The 17,698-nt window shown below is 49.8% G+C and overlaps 1 protein-coding gene across 14 annotated transcripts in view; it reads right to left on the bottom strand.

Moving 5' to 3' along the window:
- The window catches only part of TBX5 (T-box transcription factor 5), a 102,659-nt gene that overhangs the window by 41,181 nt on the left and 43,780 nt on the right, over positions 1-17,698 (bottom strand). For all 14 annotated transcript variants that reach the window (XM_070275437.1, XM_070275442.1, XM_070275438.1 and 11 more), the window contains 4 exons: positions 16,002-16,121; positions 15,064-15,211; positions 11,263-11,415; positions 3,763-3,854 (listed from right to left, as the gene is read on the bottom strand). In XM_070275437.1, the coding sequence (XP_070131538.1) occupies positions 3,763-3,854; positions 11,263-11,415; positions 15,064-15,211; positions 16,002-16,121 (513 nt within the window). The remainder of the gene's footprint in view (positions 1-3,762; positions 3,855-11,262; positions 11,416-15,063; positions 15,212-16,001; positions 16,122-17,698) is intronic.

The following is a 17,698-nucleotide window of genomic DNA, read 5'->3' as shown; positions in this document are numbered from 1 at the left end:
AATCAGGACCTACATCATTTCAAACAGCAGCGACATTCCCACACCTTTCTTTTTAGGATGGGCATTTAGGTATATTTCCCAAATTTCTCTCATTTGCATATCACCTTGACAACATTCGCCAAATCTTGATACCAGCTCTCCTGCTATTTAGTAAAGATTTTTCCTTAAATAATAAGCCTTAACTCTCTTTCCTCCCTCCTTCCCTCCCTTCCTTCCTTCAAACTTAATCTCATTCTAAGCAATAATGTCTACGAAATCAGTCTGATGTGCCTGTGTGTCCTGCCTCCTCTAAAGTCATCTCATTTGTCACCAGGGTAGGGACATTGCAATTTGGGAAATATTGCTTCTTAGGATAAGATGCTTTTTTAAGCCACAGATTAACCTTTCAACATAACCTTGGCACGTATTTTAATCGGTCTGCTAGAGACAGGATTTTCAAATGATTTTACGTTCCTCTTTGTGCTTTTGCATAGCTCTTCCATATTTACAATAAGTAGCTATTGCTTCTGTAACGAGAAACCATAAATGAATGTTGGAAAATAACTATGGCACCATCTGCATTTGCCAAACACGGAGAGTTGGGTGAAGAGAGATAGTGGGGTGAGTGCCCAGACATTTGCCAAGCTAATCCAAAAGTTATTTATGTGGGATAACTGAAAGCTAATGCTCAGCCCCCACCACCCCACCCCTCTCCCTTCTTCCAATTGTTGGAATTAGAGGAAATTTCATCCCTCCTGCTTTTCTCTCTGAGCCAGCTGTCACCGGGTGTGTGGGGGACAGGAAACATGATTACAAGATTAACAGTGAGCCTGTCGTCCCAGCCTGGCTGTTATCACGTCAACTTCAGAGAGCCATCTTCCCCACTTGTCACTACCTACTGCAACCTGGGAGTTGGGACCGCGGCCCAGAATAAATTCCGAGCGAGGGGAACACTGGGAGTAAGGAGGAGTTTTCCCGCAAATAAGATACAGTTTATTGAGTAGGGACTAGGAACCAAGCACTCCACGGGCATTTTCTCCTGCAATTCTTACAGGAAGCCCAGCAAGAGGAAGCTCCATTTATGTCCATTGTACAGATGAGGATAGTGAGGCTTCGGGAGGTTAAATCCGTTGCCTGAGGCCATATGGGGATAAACGCAGAGCAAGGATTGAACCTGGGTTTGTCTGAGCCCAAAGCCTTCTGTTGGAGCCACTCTGCTTCACTCCCTCTCTCTCCCAGGGGTCACCTCCAGAGAGCTGAGCAGACGGCCCTGTCCACACTCCCAACCTGGTCAGCGGTTAGTTCAGCCCTCTGGCTCCCCGATGCTTCTCCTAATGTGGCCACAAAGACAGGTGACTTGTAGGCTGAGAGTTTTGATCCAAAGGATCAATTACAGAGTGCCTACTGATTACCAGCCAACCTTTCCTGCCTTCCAGCTGCAAGTTTCCACCCAGGAGGGACCCCTAGTCAAACCGTCAGCCAATGTGCAATAACCAGGGGATGGTTAGGACAGCCAATTCAGACCAAAGGAGGGTCATCTGCCTAAATGTCTAACCAGCTGCGCTGCTGAGAGCTTTAGGAGGCTCCACGGGATCAGCGACATTTGAGCTCTCAAACACCTGCACTTCCCCACCTGTCTCTCCCTCATGTCTGTCATCTGTCCAATCAGCTTCAAAACTGCAGGGCCCTGGCCTGACAGAGGAAAGCAGTGGGGGACTCTGGGAACAGGCATACCCCAACCACGCAGTCTGTGGCCGGGGCAGCTTCTTGGAGGAAGGAATAGCTACAAAAAAGCCTCAGTGATGGGCAGCAGATGGCCAAGGGAAGGAGGTGAGGAGCGGCAGACCACACATCTTCTTCAAAGGTCCAACGGTCATGGAAAGAATCCAAATTTGGAGCATCTCCTTCAGCAGGATTGAAACAGGGGGCACCGGTGAGGGGCGAAGCTGGGGGGAGCGGCCAGGCTGGATGGGAAGGGCGTGGTCAACCATGGGAAGGAGCCTGGACCTTATATTGAGGGCCACAGGAGGCCCCGGAGTGTTCCAGACTGTGGGGTAACCTTGTCTGAATTTGGGTTTTACAAAGATGTCTTTGGGGGCTGCCTGAAGACTGTCCTGGAGGAGAATAGGACTGAAGTCAGGTCTAAATAAGTCAGAAGGTGGTGGCAGGTGAGGATGCTGGCGGCTGGGATAGGCAGCATGCAAGGAGAAAGGGTGTAAACTCCAAGATCTGTCAAGAAGGCAGGAGCAGCAGGGCCTGGCGATGAGTTAAGTTTGAGGAGGTGATTCTCAGCATCCTAAATCTGTTATCCCATCCACTCTTGACCTTGTGGGAAAGAGCGAAGAAGGGGCAGGGGATGGAAGAAACCCTTCGGCTGCAGGCTAGACCAGGGTGCTTTCCATCCGGTCCCCACCTGCACAGACCCTCACCTGCAGGAGGACCGAGATGAGACTGTTAGTCCGCAGTGGCTAAGTTGACTTAATGACACGGAACCACCAGAATGGGATGCGAGTTTGAAAACTGTACAAATAAAAACTTGGCTCTCTGAGCCTAGGTCCACAAATAGTGACCCCTCAGCTTTATGTGCTATTTGTTGTCAACTTTTCCACTGACCAAAGACTAAATCTACCTTCAATTTCAAACTGTAAATGCTTAAAGCCAAGTATTTTTTAAAATAATAATATAAGAACAAAAAGCATCTTACTAAGCCACGATCACGATGGAAACCAATCGTGGATGCAGGAATGCATACGAATGTGGTGTACATGGTGCACAACTGAAGAGAATGGCATATTTGTTTTTAAAAGCATGCAAAATTAGATCTGGTAAGCCTGCTATCTAAAAACAAGTTCCATGACGTGTTATTTCTAAAGCCAATGTTAAAACCACAAAGCTACACCTTTTTTCTCTTTCTTAGGTCTCCTGTCTTCCTTTGAAGGAGTGTGTCTCTCCATCTGTCTGACTCTCCCTTTTCGTGTCTTCCAGAAAGGATAAGGAAAAGCTTCCTTAATGACCTCATTTTATTTTGAAACACTAAACCCGCCAAAAAGGGGGGGGGGGACCTCTTGGTCAAAGAGATCAAGATGTATTTCTCATTCTCTTGCCATATGGTAAGTTATTTTGGAAGCATATCAAGAGGTAGAGAGAACGTTTGACAAAATTGGCAATGCTTGCACAATCCTTTCAGATCAGACCAAATTCCCACTATGTACATTTGCTACAGCCCCTTCTATTCATCATATCAACGACTGTGACCACAGGAAATGTAAAAATACCGAGCAATTTTTATCACCAGCTTCCAATCCTCCGGTGCCCGGGACCACCACATGGTGTCAAGTCAGTCTGTGCTTCACCCCCAGGAAATCAAGTCATTTAACTTCCCTTTCATTTACCAAGAGCTGTTGCCAAAAAGAAAATCATTCATCAGCTGTGACTTATGGGAAGAAAGAGAGAGAGGGAGAGAGACAGCAAAGAAAGAGGAGAAAGTTGTAACTTTTGTTCCCTAGGCGGATGGGGAATGCCAAATTCCCTTGGATTTTCTTCCTGCAGAAGACACACTTTCCAGATTGCCTGATGGAGTCAACCACATGTGAGAGTTATCAGAAGGGAGGACTGAAGGAGGCTCATCCTCCTTTCTCTCGATGGTTAACAGGGTCCCATTCCCTGTGCCTCGTCTTCCGCGGGCAGGAGGGCTGGTGGAGGGAGGCGCAAGGTTGCTGCTGGCTCACCTGGGTTTTTGGTGGGTACGTGGCGAGGAAGGAGCCGAGGAATCCACTTTCTTACCTTTGCATTCTTGACATCCTGTGCAGCTCCATGTCATCGCTGCCCCGGAATCCTTTGGCAAAGGGATTATTCTCAATCTTTAACTGGGTGATCTGAAGGAAGGAGGGAGAGAGAGAGTTGGGTTTCTCTTGATTGCTACAAGACGACCTCGGGACAGGAGCTGACGATAAGTGTCATGGAAACACAGCTTCTGGCAACCAAAAGAAGCAAATTAAGCCAGTAATGTCAACAGGGCCCACCACTTTATTTGAGAAAAGGCTTTGAAAAATGTCCTAGATCAGACTGCTTTTAAAAGGGGAAAAAACCTGGTTTTGGTTTGCCCATTAATTGGAGTCACACTCTGTGTCACTCAGGCTGGGTTTTTTTTTTTTTTTTAATCTTAGCATATTGCATTTCAAACACAATCTAGGCCTCAACACTTCGTCCTCCTCTCCCCTTTGGAAAGCTGTGCAGGATGACAAGGTGCCATACATCCTGCAGCGTGGCAATCTTCATCTGGAAGGACTTGATGATTGCTTTCAAAATCCTACTCTGCTTCATTTCATGTTCATTTCCTAGTTTCACAGACAGAGCTTGCTAGCTCAGGTGGAAAATGATATCTAAGTAAATAAACACTAACATACAGAATTATAACATCTACGATAGCCATCGAACAACTCCAAACCTCTTTTTCTTGGCTGAGGAAGATTTGTTAACATCTGTTGCCATTCTCCCTCTTTTTTTGCTTGAGGAAGATTAGCCCTGAGCTAACATCTGCACCGGTCTTACTCCATTTTGCACGTGGGACGCCGCCACAGCATGGCTGGTGAGAGGAGTAGGTTTGCGCCCAAGATCCGAACCCGTGAACCCAGGCCACCGAAGAGGAGTGAGTAGACTCGGCCATGGGACCGGTCCCTCCAAACCTCTTTAATTTTCTACGTAAGGAAGAGAGAGCCCTCATCTTGGAAATTTTTGTTGCCATGTACAAAACTCAATAACAGAACAGGGTCTTTGCTTCGAGGCCCAGAACTTTCGTGTAAACCATCAACGCATAGTCTATTTGCGTGAGTATACAGCAGCAGAATCAGGTGGAAGACTGCTTCCAGAAGGAGTTGCTAGAAGCATTTCCTAAAAGCTGTGGGCGAAGTGAATTTTTATATAGCAAACCATGTTATAGACACCAGGGCAGCAGTCACCAAAATTCAGTCATTCGAGGGTCACCTTTGCCATCATTATCACATCTGCACAGCACCTGTACACTGGTCTGCTTAGTATTTTTATTTAAGTCAAACCACTTTTTATTTAAGTTTATTTTATAAAAAGCATTGTATCATTATATCACTTCTCTATATGTCAAACTAGAATCACTTGCTTTCAATACAAAAAAAACATTGTTACGTCAGATTCCCTCTAATGGTACCCACAGAATGCTCTGAACCCAAGGCCTGCCTTCTCTCTGTTGCAAGAGGAAACTAGACACTTCGAGAGAAATATGTAACACAAACTGGTACCGAACTAGGACTTTCCCCCTGATGGATGAACAGAAAGATCATCGACACAAGAACAATTTTCTCTCCGTGATTCCGTCATATTCAAGGACCCACAAAAACCATCTGATCAACCCCCAGTAGTAGAGTCACATGCTTTGAGAAATTAGTAGTTTCTTTGAGAAACTAGGAGGAATTAATGAATGCACCCATACTTTGTCCATCGGGGGGCAGGCACTCTGGTATGTTCTGTGTTCTGGAAGAGATGGCCTTATAAGTTTTCCTTCTGACTCCAAAACTCTATAAGGAATATAAAATTACCAGGTATATGTAAATGTGTGCATGTTCACCGTAAAAACATATGTGAAATTAACATTTTTAAATATGTTATATGATTCTGACCATATGAAATTTTGGAAAAGGCAACACTATGGAGACAGGACAAGATCAGTGGTTGCTGGGGGGGAGGGATGAATTGACAGAACACAGAGGATTTTTAGGGCAGTGAAACTGTCTGTATGACGCTATGATGACAAATATATGTCTCTCATTATACATTTGTCCAAACTCAGAGAATCAAACACCAAGAGTGAACCCGAATGCAAACTATGGACTCGGGGTGATAACGATGTGTCAATGTAGGTTCATCGATTATAACAAGGTACCACTCTGGCGAGGGATGTTGGTAACGGGGGAGGCTGTGTGGGAGGGGGCAGGGGGCATACGGGGACTCTGCCCTTTCCAGTCAACTTTGCTGTGAACCTAAAACTGCTCTCAAAAAATAAAATCCATTTTAAAAGTTTTTAAATATGTGTGGCTATTAAGGTGTATACACATTTCCTCGTCCCTCACTTTTTTAACTGAACCCATTCCTGCAACTTTCTGATTCTGATGCGACTCTTCAGAATGAGTAGAAAAGTCCATAAAATTCCTTTGGAAAACAGTCTTTAAAGTGGGCACGCCTGAATTCAGTTCTATTTTGAGTCCAAAACCCCATCCCTTAATCGGGCTTTCTCTCCCACCCAGGTTTTTTTGTTTTTTTTGGTTTTTTTTTTGAGGAAGATTAGCCCTGAGCTAACATCTGCTGCCAATCCTCCTCTTTTTGCTGAGGAAGACTGGCCCTGAGCTAACACCCGTGCCCATCTTCCTCTCCTTTATATGTAGGATGCCTACCACAGCATGGCTTGTCAAGCGGTGCCATGTCCACACCTGGGATCCGAAACAGTGAACCCCGGGCCACCGAAGCAGAACGTGCGCACTTAATGGCTGCGCCACCGGGCCGGCCCCCCTACCCAGGTTTTATCACAATAAAATGCAATGCAATGGACCATAAATCATTTTTTTTAAAGCAAAGACTCTCACAAAGTTAGGTAAAAATTAGATCATTTAAAAAAGGGTGGAGGGAATCCTTGCCTGACTCCCTGCACCGCCCCCTCCAGTCCCCCACCCCCAGCCTCAGTGACTGAAGCCAGCTCCCGAAAGAATGGATGACAATGAGGGTGTGGATGTGGCATCAGAGCTGAATTAATGCCTAGTCCCTGATGTCATTGCTCCACCAAGAGCTCAGGACAAAAAAATTATCCAAGAAAAAAGAAAAGGGTGGATTTTGGCATTTTATCAGCAAAAATCTTTTGCTCAAATCCATATCTTGCACCTCAAACAGGTCTATTACTACCTAATTCTTTCCTTACCTCCGCAGCATCCAAAAATACGATTGCACAGGATAAGCACAATTTGCTACATATACACTGAAGTATGTTGAGCTTACCTATGTCTGGCTCTGTCGAGCGAGCACAGATGCCTATAGGACATAAGAATTACCCTCAAGAAACGGTAACTTACATACTCAGCTGCAGGTGAAACCGTCCGTCTTGGTTCCTATATAGCTCCTCACATACTATAACCCTGTCTCTGACATTCTTTGGCTAATACGCTGCGTGTCAGCCAGCTCATTCCCAGACACACTAACTTATACACTTGTAGGTCTGAGTTCTACCAAAAGACTCTGCTGAAACTGACTTCCATTTGTCATACAAACGTACTCCCCCCAAAATCCGCATAAAACCGGATATCCGGGGGAGAGAGGGGGAAAAACAAATATAAATGCCAGCTCCAACCAGGGAGACAGAGGTTGTAAAAATTAATGAGAATAATTGTTGTGAATTCTTGCTTTTGAAAAAAAAAAAAACCCTCACGAGGGCCAAAAATCTTAATTATGTCTCTCTATTAGGGGTTCATTTCCTGGTCCCAACCAGAAAGCTCGTACCTCATAAATACAGGCTCCTTACACAATGATTTAAGCAGGAGGAAAATGCCTTTTAATGGCAAAGTAAGTTAATATCGGAGGATAGACATGCTTGCATACACAGCCATTGTTGCAAGAGCAGGGAAATGAAATGCCCACACGACCTTTTTTTTTTAACACCTAAGTATTTCTAGGATTGCTCTGGGAGCTGCTGACAAGCGCAGTGAAAACCTTACAAAAACGTGTTTCACAGAGCGAACGTCGCTGGGGAAGATTCAAGTTTTTAAATATCTTTTCCAAGCTGTCAACCATCTGGGGAAATAACTCTCAAATCCAGCTTGGGATCACATCTGGGCTGAGGAAATATGTCGTGTCATTAGGAGCCCCGTGGTATACGGGTGTGTGAGCGCAGCGTAAGAAGTGAACTCCACCGCAGCCCTGCCTCCACCTGGTACCTGCAGCCCAGGGGAGAAAGATCATTCTGGAGGCACTGAGCCCTTTTAACCAAAAATTGGTAGCTTGTATTTTCCCAAATGGACCTGGCAATTTAATACAGGCATTTGCTTTTCTTTCCCTGCCCATTTACCCAAAGCATAGGCTGGGCAAATAGTCCTTGAATTGATGCCATGATCAGCAAATGAATTAACCAAACCACAAAGACTAACATTTGTCATTGTTTTTCAACCACAGTAATAAGAACCTATTTAAAATCTCAGTCTTTCAGATTCTGAAACAGTCAGGGCAGGCCAAGAGTTTTCCAGAGCCTGCGTTTTGGATGCAGATGCTCAGTTAATATCAGTCAAGTAGCCAATCAATGGAATCAGGTAACACTCTGCACATCCCCTGTGCCGGGCTCTGCACTGCACGCTGGCCGAGGATGATCTCATTTAATCCTCATCATGATAACAACAGCTCATTCTCTTAGCACCCCATTTTGCAGATGGGAAAAACTGAGTGAAGCCACTTGCCTGAGTCAAATGGAGTTGAACCCGGGCAGTCTGCCTCCAGACTCTCTGCATCACCCTACGTGACGGTGGCTAAGAGCCCAGGTGGCTTTGACCCGTGAAGTCAGGAGTCTCAACATCTGCTCTAGGTGGGACAATAAAGTCACAAGACAGAGTCCACAAATCACACCAGCCTCGTGCGCCTAGGTAAATCACACATTGTATATCCACGAGGGGCACCATCTGCAGGGGCCCTAGACTTCCCTGGAAGGGTGTCCTGCTTGGGATTCACTCCTCACAAAGAAAAGAGGTGCCTCTGCGAGTGTACAACTAAAACAGGGAGAAAACCTAACATGGGAGAGAGGGACCAAAACTCGTCTCCTAGGAAATCCCTCTTCTGGGTGGCAGGTTGGCTAAAAAGACCTTTACGTACGACTCAGCTGGAGTCCCTGGATGAACCAATAAAGAAAAACGCAATTCCTGGGTATGAACCCTTGGCGTGGTCACCAGATACGCACAGATCCAAATGCGTATTTGGAGATGCACATTTTTAGACACACGGGCATTCAGACACACAATCTCCTAGACTGTGCTCCAAACGCACGTGTACACATCCCACTGGGCAGACACCCCTTTGTGCACATAGATCGCTAACTATATTCATCGGGGAAGACATCTTTTAAAAAATTTAAGAAATCTGGGGGGTGTTGGGTACTTTCACGTGTGGTTGTGGTGACAGTTTCGTGGGTATATACAAAAGTCAAACTTATCAAATCGTATCCTTCAAATATTGCAGTTTATGGTCTGACAATTATGCCTTAATAAAGCAAGAGAGAGAGAATGTGTGCTCCCCCAGACCTGCCCACCCCTGATGAACCCTAAGATCATAACTACATGGAGCTTAGGAATTCTCCCCAAAGGACGGAGCACCCGCATCCTTCTTCAGCAGGTCACCTTCACGTGTCTACCACTTCTTGCCCTTTCGGGATGAACCTGGGCTTTCATGGCAAAAAGAAAAAGAAAAAGATCCAACATAGTTCTGGACCCTCTTCCGGGTCTGGAAGCTGCCAGGCATATATATATGGGGAACCGGGCATCCTTGCTGCTATTTTTTCCAATTTTTTTTTCCCTGTGACTGTCACCACAAAGATAAACACAGGTTTACAGCAGCCATAGAGCAAACAGGTTTCTAGCAGCCAGACTCAAATTAGCCTGAAATAGTTTTGCAACTTTCAGGGCATTTGACTTTAATGTTTCTTCTCTTATTGGTTCAACGAGTGGGGGGAACTCAGAAAAATCCTTCTGCCCCTTTAGAAAGCAATGGCATTCTGCGAGGAGTGAATTTTCTCCTAGAGGGACGATCTCGCAAGACGTGGGTTCCCAGATAGGCCTTGTGGCCTACAAGGGGCCATCCATCACAGCTTGGCCTGGTCACTGACAATCTGAATTTGGAGATTACTCACAGCCCTGGCTTCACGGGGTGGATTATCTGACACCCAGTCTGGACAGGAATGACCTTCACGGGGCGACTAGAGGCTTTAGGGTGCTAAACCCATCTCTCACCCCCCCCCCACCAGGCCTCTCCTGCCTGGCCCCACAGCCCCTATACTCCCCCCACACCCTTATCTTGCAGGTGGGGATGGGGGCTGGGGAGGGGGAGGGGCGTCACCATCCCCACGTCCATCTCTGTCAGTCGTCCACGTGACCCACCCCCACTGATCCCATATGGATCCCCCCTACTTTCCCCTACACAGCCTTCTAACCCCAAAGCACTGCTTAATTTTCCTAACAGTCTACAACCCCACAGTGGCAATGGCCCCTCCCCAGCCCCTATATCTTGCCTTTCCAGACTCCAGATATTTTCATAACAAGGCTTAGGACTCATTAAATCCTGCACCTCACGCCCCCCAATAAAATGAATCCACGTGCACTCAAGTTTCTAAAGAACCAAAGAGAATGATGACAGATCAAAACAAGCCTTTTCTCCTGAGGAAAAATAGACAATACTGCCCAAACTCGGGGTTATGGGAGCTCTGTTCCAGTATCACCGCCAAGCTTTGAAATGCCCAAATCAGAGCCTGGATGTTGAACAGCGGGGGGCCTAATGTCGATGCAAGTGACCTGCACCATTCCTCTTCTACTTGGCGCTCGCTGCGGCTGTGATCTCCTGAACGACGACACACGGCCACATGCACGCTTTCCCTCACCAAGCTGTGGTCTTGCAGGATCTTATCCAAGACCTGGGAGGGGTGCTCTAGGCTGCCGGTGGCACAGGTTGCTCGGTTTTTGTTTCTGTTTTAACAACACACGCTTTGCTTTAGTATGTGGCCTGGGGTCATTAATTGCTGAAACAATCACCCAAGGTTTCGGGCGACTCTGCCACCTGCCCGAATTTACGTTGAAATGCATCCAAGGGGCAGAGGAAGGGAGAAGGAGTCTGACCCCCACAGAAAAGGTGACCCCAGGAAGGGTGGCAGCGGGTCTCCCGCCAAGAGCAAGGAGCCGTGCAATAAAGTGATCTTCTTCCCAGGCATCATTTCATGAATGCAGTGGGATGCTTTCTCATTGCACTTGCGCATGTGGTCATGTGTGGTTTGCCAAGCTCGTTTCTGACGGGTGTACCTGTGTGTGTCAGACAGTTGTGCCAGGCCCCTGAATTTAGTACAAACAGCTGCAATCCGGAGCCCGCAGATCTGCCCCTGCTCCCAGCCCCCTGGGGCAGAAGTTGGTGCCTGCTTCGTGGAGGAATGAAGCTGCCAGTAAGGTAAGGTTTCGGAGGAGACCCCTGCAGACTCATGCAAACGAGCTGGTGGCCCCGGCACCAGCTCCTGGGCATCCAGCTTACCTTGTGGTTCTGGTAGGAAGTCACCGCGATAAACGCTGTCTCAGGAAAGACGTGGGTACAGAACGCAGTATTTTTTGAGCCAAATCCATTATTTTCGTCTGCTTTCACGATGTGTAATCTGGGCTGGTATTTGTGCATGGAATTTAGAATAATCTAAAAATAATAAAGAAAATGAGATTGTAAGAAAAATCAAAACCCCTTTGTTTCCAGATAAAACCCCACACCCCACCCCCCAAATTAGCCTCTTTATATAGCCTCTCGAAAAATAGTCCAATTTTTTTGAAAGAGGACCAGTGATTTCATTAAAAAGAAACATTTCAAACATGACAATTTGCAACAGAAAAAGCCAGGGTAATATTCCAAGAATCACCCAAAGCACACACGGCAGTAAATCAGAATTCTTAATAAAGTTTGCTTAATAAATTAACTCTCTGCGTAGGAAACTTCCCGTCCCCAAAGAGAGCAAAGCAAGTCTGGAGCAAGGAACTGGCGCCCCCAGGAAGCCTGGGCGACAGTTTTCGAATGAAAGAGGGGAAGAAACAAACAAACAAACAAACAAATATACAAATATTCCCCCATCCCCAAAATAACAAACTCTAAAAGATGCAAAGGAAGAGACCGAGAGTTTGCAGAACTGGAATAAAACTCGTGGGCTTGGACCTTTGTTTGGAGAATGTGCAAAGCTGAGTCAATGAATAAAGGAAAATGGGGGGACTCTAAGGATGGTGAGATGGGGAGGAAGCACCCCCACTCCCCCATCCTACCAGGGCCCGGCTCCTCTCGAGCTTCCCTTCCTCCAATTTCATCAACATTTCAGGCTCCACAACTGGAATTATCTCCAGACTTGGCCCCAGACAGAACTGCTGCATTTGCTTTTCTGGAAATATTCTCTTTCTCCTTCCTATCTTCTCCACGTTTGGGGTGGTCCCAGGACAAGTGGGGTCTTAACGGCTGTCGCTGTACTGTGTTTCCAACCACCACAGTCAATATTACGAGGCGGGCCTCCAGGGCCGCCGGCCCTTCCTAGAAGATGAGCATCCTTACTAATAAAATTGGGTTTGTCGTTCTGACGACGCCTGGGTTTCGACGCTCCCGGGAGGCCGCTCCAGCTAATATTTACCAAAACGTCCTGATAGAGACCCACCGAATGGGCGAATCGCCGCGTTTAATGGGCTGAAAATCTGGCCTGCTTTTTCCCCAGGACCGCAAACCGGAGCGGCGGTGGTTGTCTCGGTGGTTTTGATTATTTGCATTGATGACCCTGGGGCAGGGTTCTTGGGCCAACCCGAGAGACCGGCCTGGAGGAGGGGGAGGGGAGCGCGGCCCGGCCGGGGGGAGGGGCGAGAAGCTCGGGGCCCCGCGGCTCCCCGACCCCGGCCGCGCGGCTCTAATCTCCGGCCGCCGTGGCCGGCCGCCTCCCTGGCCGATAGCGACGCCGGCCGGGGCGGCGTGGCGACAGAGAGACGCAGCAGGGCCCCGCGGGCCGCCGCAGCCCCCAGCCGGCGCGGCCATCGTCCCGGCTTAGCCAAATTGCTTTGACGGCCGGGGACAGTGTGGAGACATCAGCGCGAGGGCGATCTAATGGTTCCTAATTTCATTAGGGCGGCTCTGGACTCCAAGTCCGGAGTTTGGGGCGGGAATGCATGGCGGCCGGCGAGTCTGGAGCAGCGCAGGGCTCCGCTCCCTCTTCCGCGGCTTCGGAAGGACTTGAGACCCGCAGGGGTGCCCGGAATTTGGTGGCGGGGCTGTGCGCCTTCCCCAGGCGTGCACCCTGGAGCGACCCCAAGAGCACACCCAGAGCCGCAGAGGGAAAGCTAGGAGCCGAAATGGGGCCGGGGCACAGTCCTGCTTCCCGGCACCTAGGTTCCACGGAGGCCCCCACCAAAGGGTCCCAGCCTCCAAAAGGGTGCCAGCCAGCCAGGAGATGCACTCGGGACCTTTACAAAGTGGTCCCATCTCTCCCCAGCGCTTAACCTACAGCATCAGTTCAGTACCGGCAGGTACACACCACCCTTCGCCGGCCAGCCAGTGCTCAGGCAAGCCCGAGGTCACTTCAGTGCTGGGGTGCACCAGCAAACCGGAGGCTGTAGGCAGAACACCCAGGTTTAAAGGGAAAGGAGGCCCCGGATCTCGCCTAGAAAGGCCCTTCTGCAGCTTCTCCTCCCTGCCAAAAGCGCAGGAAGGGAACGGGCCGTCCTTCTCTCTTCCCTGCTGGCCAGCAGTTCCATCTCATACCAACCACAGGTAGACAGCAGCATGAAGCGCATCAGTGGGGGCCCCGTGGTCCCCTTCCCACCACAGACCTTGTGGGTTCAGTGCTTCAGCCCTAAGGCCCCACAGGAGCGGATTTCTCATTTGGGCCTTCACAACTGTCCTTCCTCCAGCTCAAATCCATTCCCGCCTGGTCCCCTCCTGTCCCCAAATTGGGGACTATGTGTTTGTCGATTCTCTCTCAAGAGACAATACGGCAGGATGGGGACCACTTTCGAATTCGAGAGACCTAGTCTCAAATCCCTCTTCCCAATACAAGCTGTATGACCTTGGGCAAGCCCCGCCCCTCCCCTGGACACATGTCCAAAGGCGGTGTGGGGGTACTCCAACCTCCTCTCTAGGCTGGAGGGTCAAATGCCCGAAGACCAGTGAGCCCACTTGTCCGGTGGAATCATCACGCAGGATTCTAAACACTGAATTCAGAGACTGTGTTCTGTCCTGTTGATTAATTACTTCCAACGAAGAGATTTAGGAACATTTTTTCAAAAATCAGTGTTTTGTTCTTCATTTGTTTTCCTTTGAGGAAGAGAGAGTGATGCCCTCTGGAGAATCTGCTAAAAGCTACACATTCTAGTGGAGGGTGGAGGGCTGCACACGCTCAATATCCTGCGTGCAGTTTTGGGGGTTCACCAGGACCCCCTCTCCAGGTTTACGACCCTGGTCTACATTTGCCTGCTCTGGGCATCGTGCTGGGAGGGGAAAGTTGGAAGTTGGGAAAAACATAAACCTGAGAGTATCGAGCTGACAGGGGGAAGGGGTACAGAATTTGCCTCTGGGGGTGTTGGTTTCCCCATCTGTAAGGGAGGGGCAGTTGGCTTGGGGGGTCTCCCTTTCAGCTACAACATCCCAATAACAAGGCAGGATTTGGAAGCGGGTAGGGAAGGTATATATGGCTCCCACGTGGTCCAGCCTCTGTGCAGTCTGGGCTGAGTAGCCCCGAGGCTAGAGGGACCATGTTTTCTGCAGGACTGAAACACAGCCCCCACCCCTAATCACAGACGGGGCTGAGGCTCAGACCCGGTTCACCGGCCGGGTGCCCAGGCCCAGAACTAGCGGCTTTAGCCGCCCCATCCCAGCAAAGGCAGAGGGTTGTGTGCTGGTGGCAGGGATGCAGGGTGAGTCCCTGGCCAGGAGAATGGGGCCCGATCTCCAGCCACCCCAGAAAGACAGACCCAGAGTGTGTGGATGGTGGACCACAGGGAAGACTACAGAGAGGCACCCATGTGAGTGGGAGAGAGGTGGCGACAGAGAGGAAGAAGAGGAAATAGAAAACTGAATTAGAAAGGGAGAGAAATAAGAGAAAACGAAAGAGAGATGAGAAGGGGGAGAAAAGAGAAGAGAAAGGAAGGCCGGATCAAGAGGTAGAAAGAGAAACAGACCAGGGGAGGGAATTTTGAGCCAAGAAAGGAGATGCGTGGGCTCGAGGAGCCAAGAAGAGAAACCACGCGAGCAGAAGGGAGAAGAGAGAGGGCAAGTAAGAGAGAGGAGGTGTGGACCGAGGACCACGGGCGGGCTGCACAAGGTACTCACATGCCCAAACGGGTCCAGGTGGTTGTTGGTGAGCTTGAGTTTCTGGAAGGAAACGAGCTGCCGCATCCAATGCGCCCCGGTGGCGGGTGAGTCTGGGTGCACGTAGAGGCGGCCCGGCATGGCGGGCTCCGCTTTGCCCGTCACAGACCTACACGGAGGAGAGGCAAGACCCGCCCAGAGTTAGTGCGCATGGTGCCCGCCAGTTGTTGGCCGCATGAGGGCTGCTGAATACGAGAATGATCTAGAAATGGCCTGACTCTCAGGTCTCACTTGGGCATCTGCAATTCCAGGTGCCCAGAAGCCTGGGGCCGGTTTCCAGGCGAGCCTCCGCCGGCTCTTTCTTCTTCCACCTCATTCCTCCCCGAGCCTTGAGAGCCTCTCCCTGCCCACAAACAACTGGCAGGTTCTAGAAGCCTGAACGTGCAAAAAAAACCCCAGAAAACTCCTTCAAGTCTCTCAAAGGGCGCTACCTCTTCGAGCCTCTGAGCTCTTGGCAGCCACGGGAGCAATCTTCCCAAGGAATGGGCCTCTCTCTCTTGCCTGTTTAACTCAAATACCACGGGCCGATTTTGCAATTTCATAAAAAGGCATGTTCAAAGCAGGTAACTCATAAAAAATAACCATAAATGGTTTTATGCCCCCAGAAATACCTCCAGCGCTTGGTAACAATACTCTTTTTAAAAATCCACAACCCACGGGTCCGGCAATAGATATAGACTCTTTACTTTTTCTGAGCCTCGGTTTTCTCGCTATAAAATGGGGGCTAATGGGCTGCTCTTTCTCCCTCTCAGGGTGGTCAGGAGGATGCCGTGCAAGAGACAGTGAAAGCCCCTAGCGCACAGTAGGAGCTCAAAAAACGTTTAGCGGGTCAGCAGGGGGAGGGGACTTTGGTTTCCACTTGCCTCCCTGTCCCCCTCACTTGCCCTTCCAGTACCTACCATTTATTATCAGCGAACTTGTATCTGTGGTCATCAGCAGGAACAATGTCCATGAGGAGGATGTACTTCGTTTTGGGATTAAGGCCAGTCACCTTTACTTTGTAACTGGGAAACATCCGCCTAAGAGACACCGGGAGGAAAGAGGAAGAGAGAGGGAGAGAGGAAGAGGCGGAGAGAATTAATGCCAATATTCTGAAGGGCGCATCCACAAATTTTAACGAAAGTGAACCCTTGAGAAACATGTAAGAGAAAAGTAGCCCACCACTCTGCTCTTGCCAAGATCCATCCCCGGGTTGCCCTTAAAGTTATGGAGGGAAGAAAGGCAAAGAGATGAGAAAGGAGGCTGGTGACTCCACACATCTAGGAGGAAAACAGAAACCAGGAGGAGAGGACTTCTAGAGAACTAGTTTTGAAGAAGGCCTGAGAGGGACACCCATGTCAACTCCTGCTAAGCGCTCTTTTCAGAGCCAGACACCTACTTTTTTATTTGGAGGCAGGAGGAAGCTTACTAAGTCAAAAGGTGGCCTCCTCTTCCGCCCAGCCAGGTGCTTTGGCCCACCTGCGCAGCGGGGCCGTGTCAGGTGGACACCAAGGTGTGTGCGCCCTAGGGACGCACCTGCCGTGGGTGCCCACACACCTCCGGTCCTGGCTTCAGTCCTCCGCCCCCAGAATACAACTCGGTTGGTGACCTCTGACATGAGTCTCCGGCAGGAATGTATTCCTAAGTGTCCCACCGCTTCTCTAAGGCGCCTGGCACGCTTCCTTGAAGAGTGTAAACTCTTTGGCCCTAGGCAAAGAAATTCAAAACCCATGCGGATTTGGTTTCAGAAAGAGCGGGGCCTGAGAGAGGATCGGGGCGTTGGAACGCCGGTGCCGCGGAGCTGCGTGCGCCGTGCCCGCTCCCTCTCCGCTCCAAGTGCCCTTCCCGCCTTGGGAGGCGCGCGCCCCGGGAAGGGAGCGTTCTCAAGGCTGGCCTGGGCGACAGGACAAGTTGCTGGATCCTGGCTCGCTCGGGGATGACGGGCAGGGGTGAGTGGAGGCCTCTTCCTTCCAGTCTTGGAACCCAGGCCTCGCGGTGTTTATCTGACCGGCCGCGCGCGCGCGCCCCCGGAGGCGGAGGCGCGGAGGCTTCGCAGGCCTTTTATAGTTAAATCCTCTGGGCTCCGGCTGGTGGGGAAAGGAGGCCCCGGCCGGCCGCGTCTTTCCTTCCTCGGCAGAATGGGAAGAAGACCTTAGTTCTTTGCTATAAACAGAACGCGCCTCCTAGTTCACTCAGGCCGAGCGGGGGAGCAGACATTGTTTAATTTCAAATAATAATAAATGTCACTGTTGTCAGTTTATTGCGGGAGGCTTCGGCTGGAGAACCGGGGGCGTCTGCCCAGGAGGCTCCACCCTCCCCCTTCACACACTCAGTGGCTTGGGCCTACCGGCCACTCCGGCTTCCCTCGCCTCCTCTGGGCTCAGTGGGGCTTTCTGACCTTCCCGGCCAGTCCGGCACCGGTAGGGATGTGGGGAGGACGTCCCCAGGCCTGGGTGCGCGCGCGCACACAGACACACTGAGATACGGAGTGGCGCGACCCTCCCACCCCTTCCCCCAGAAGTCTAGCATTTCCAGCTAAAACTCTGCGAGCTTTTAAGAGGAACTGCGGGGTGAGTGTCTTGGCGAAACTGCCGTGTTTATCGGTGTCTGTATACAA

This window comes from Equus caballus, chromosome 8, assembly GCF_041296265.1.
Source record: "Equus caballus isolate H_3958 breed thoroughbred chromosome 8, TB-T2T, whole genome shotgun sequence".
NCBI lineage: Eukaryota > Metazoa > Chordata > Mammalia > Perissodactyla > Equidae > Equus > Equus caballus.
This window is presented reverse-complemented; position numbering and strand designations above follow the sequence as displayed.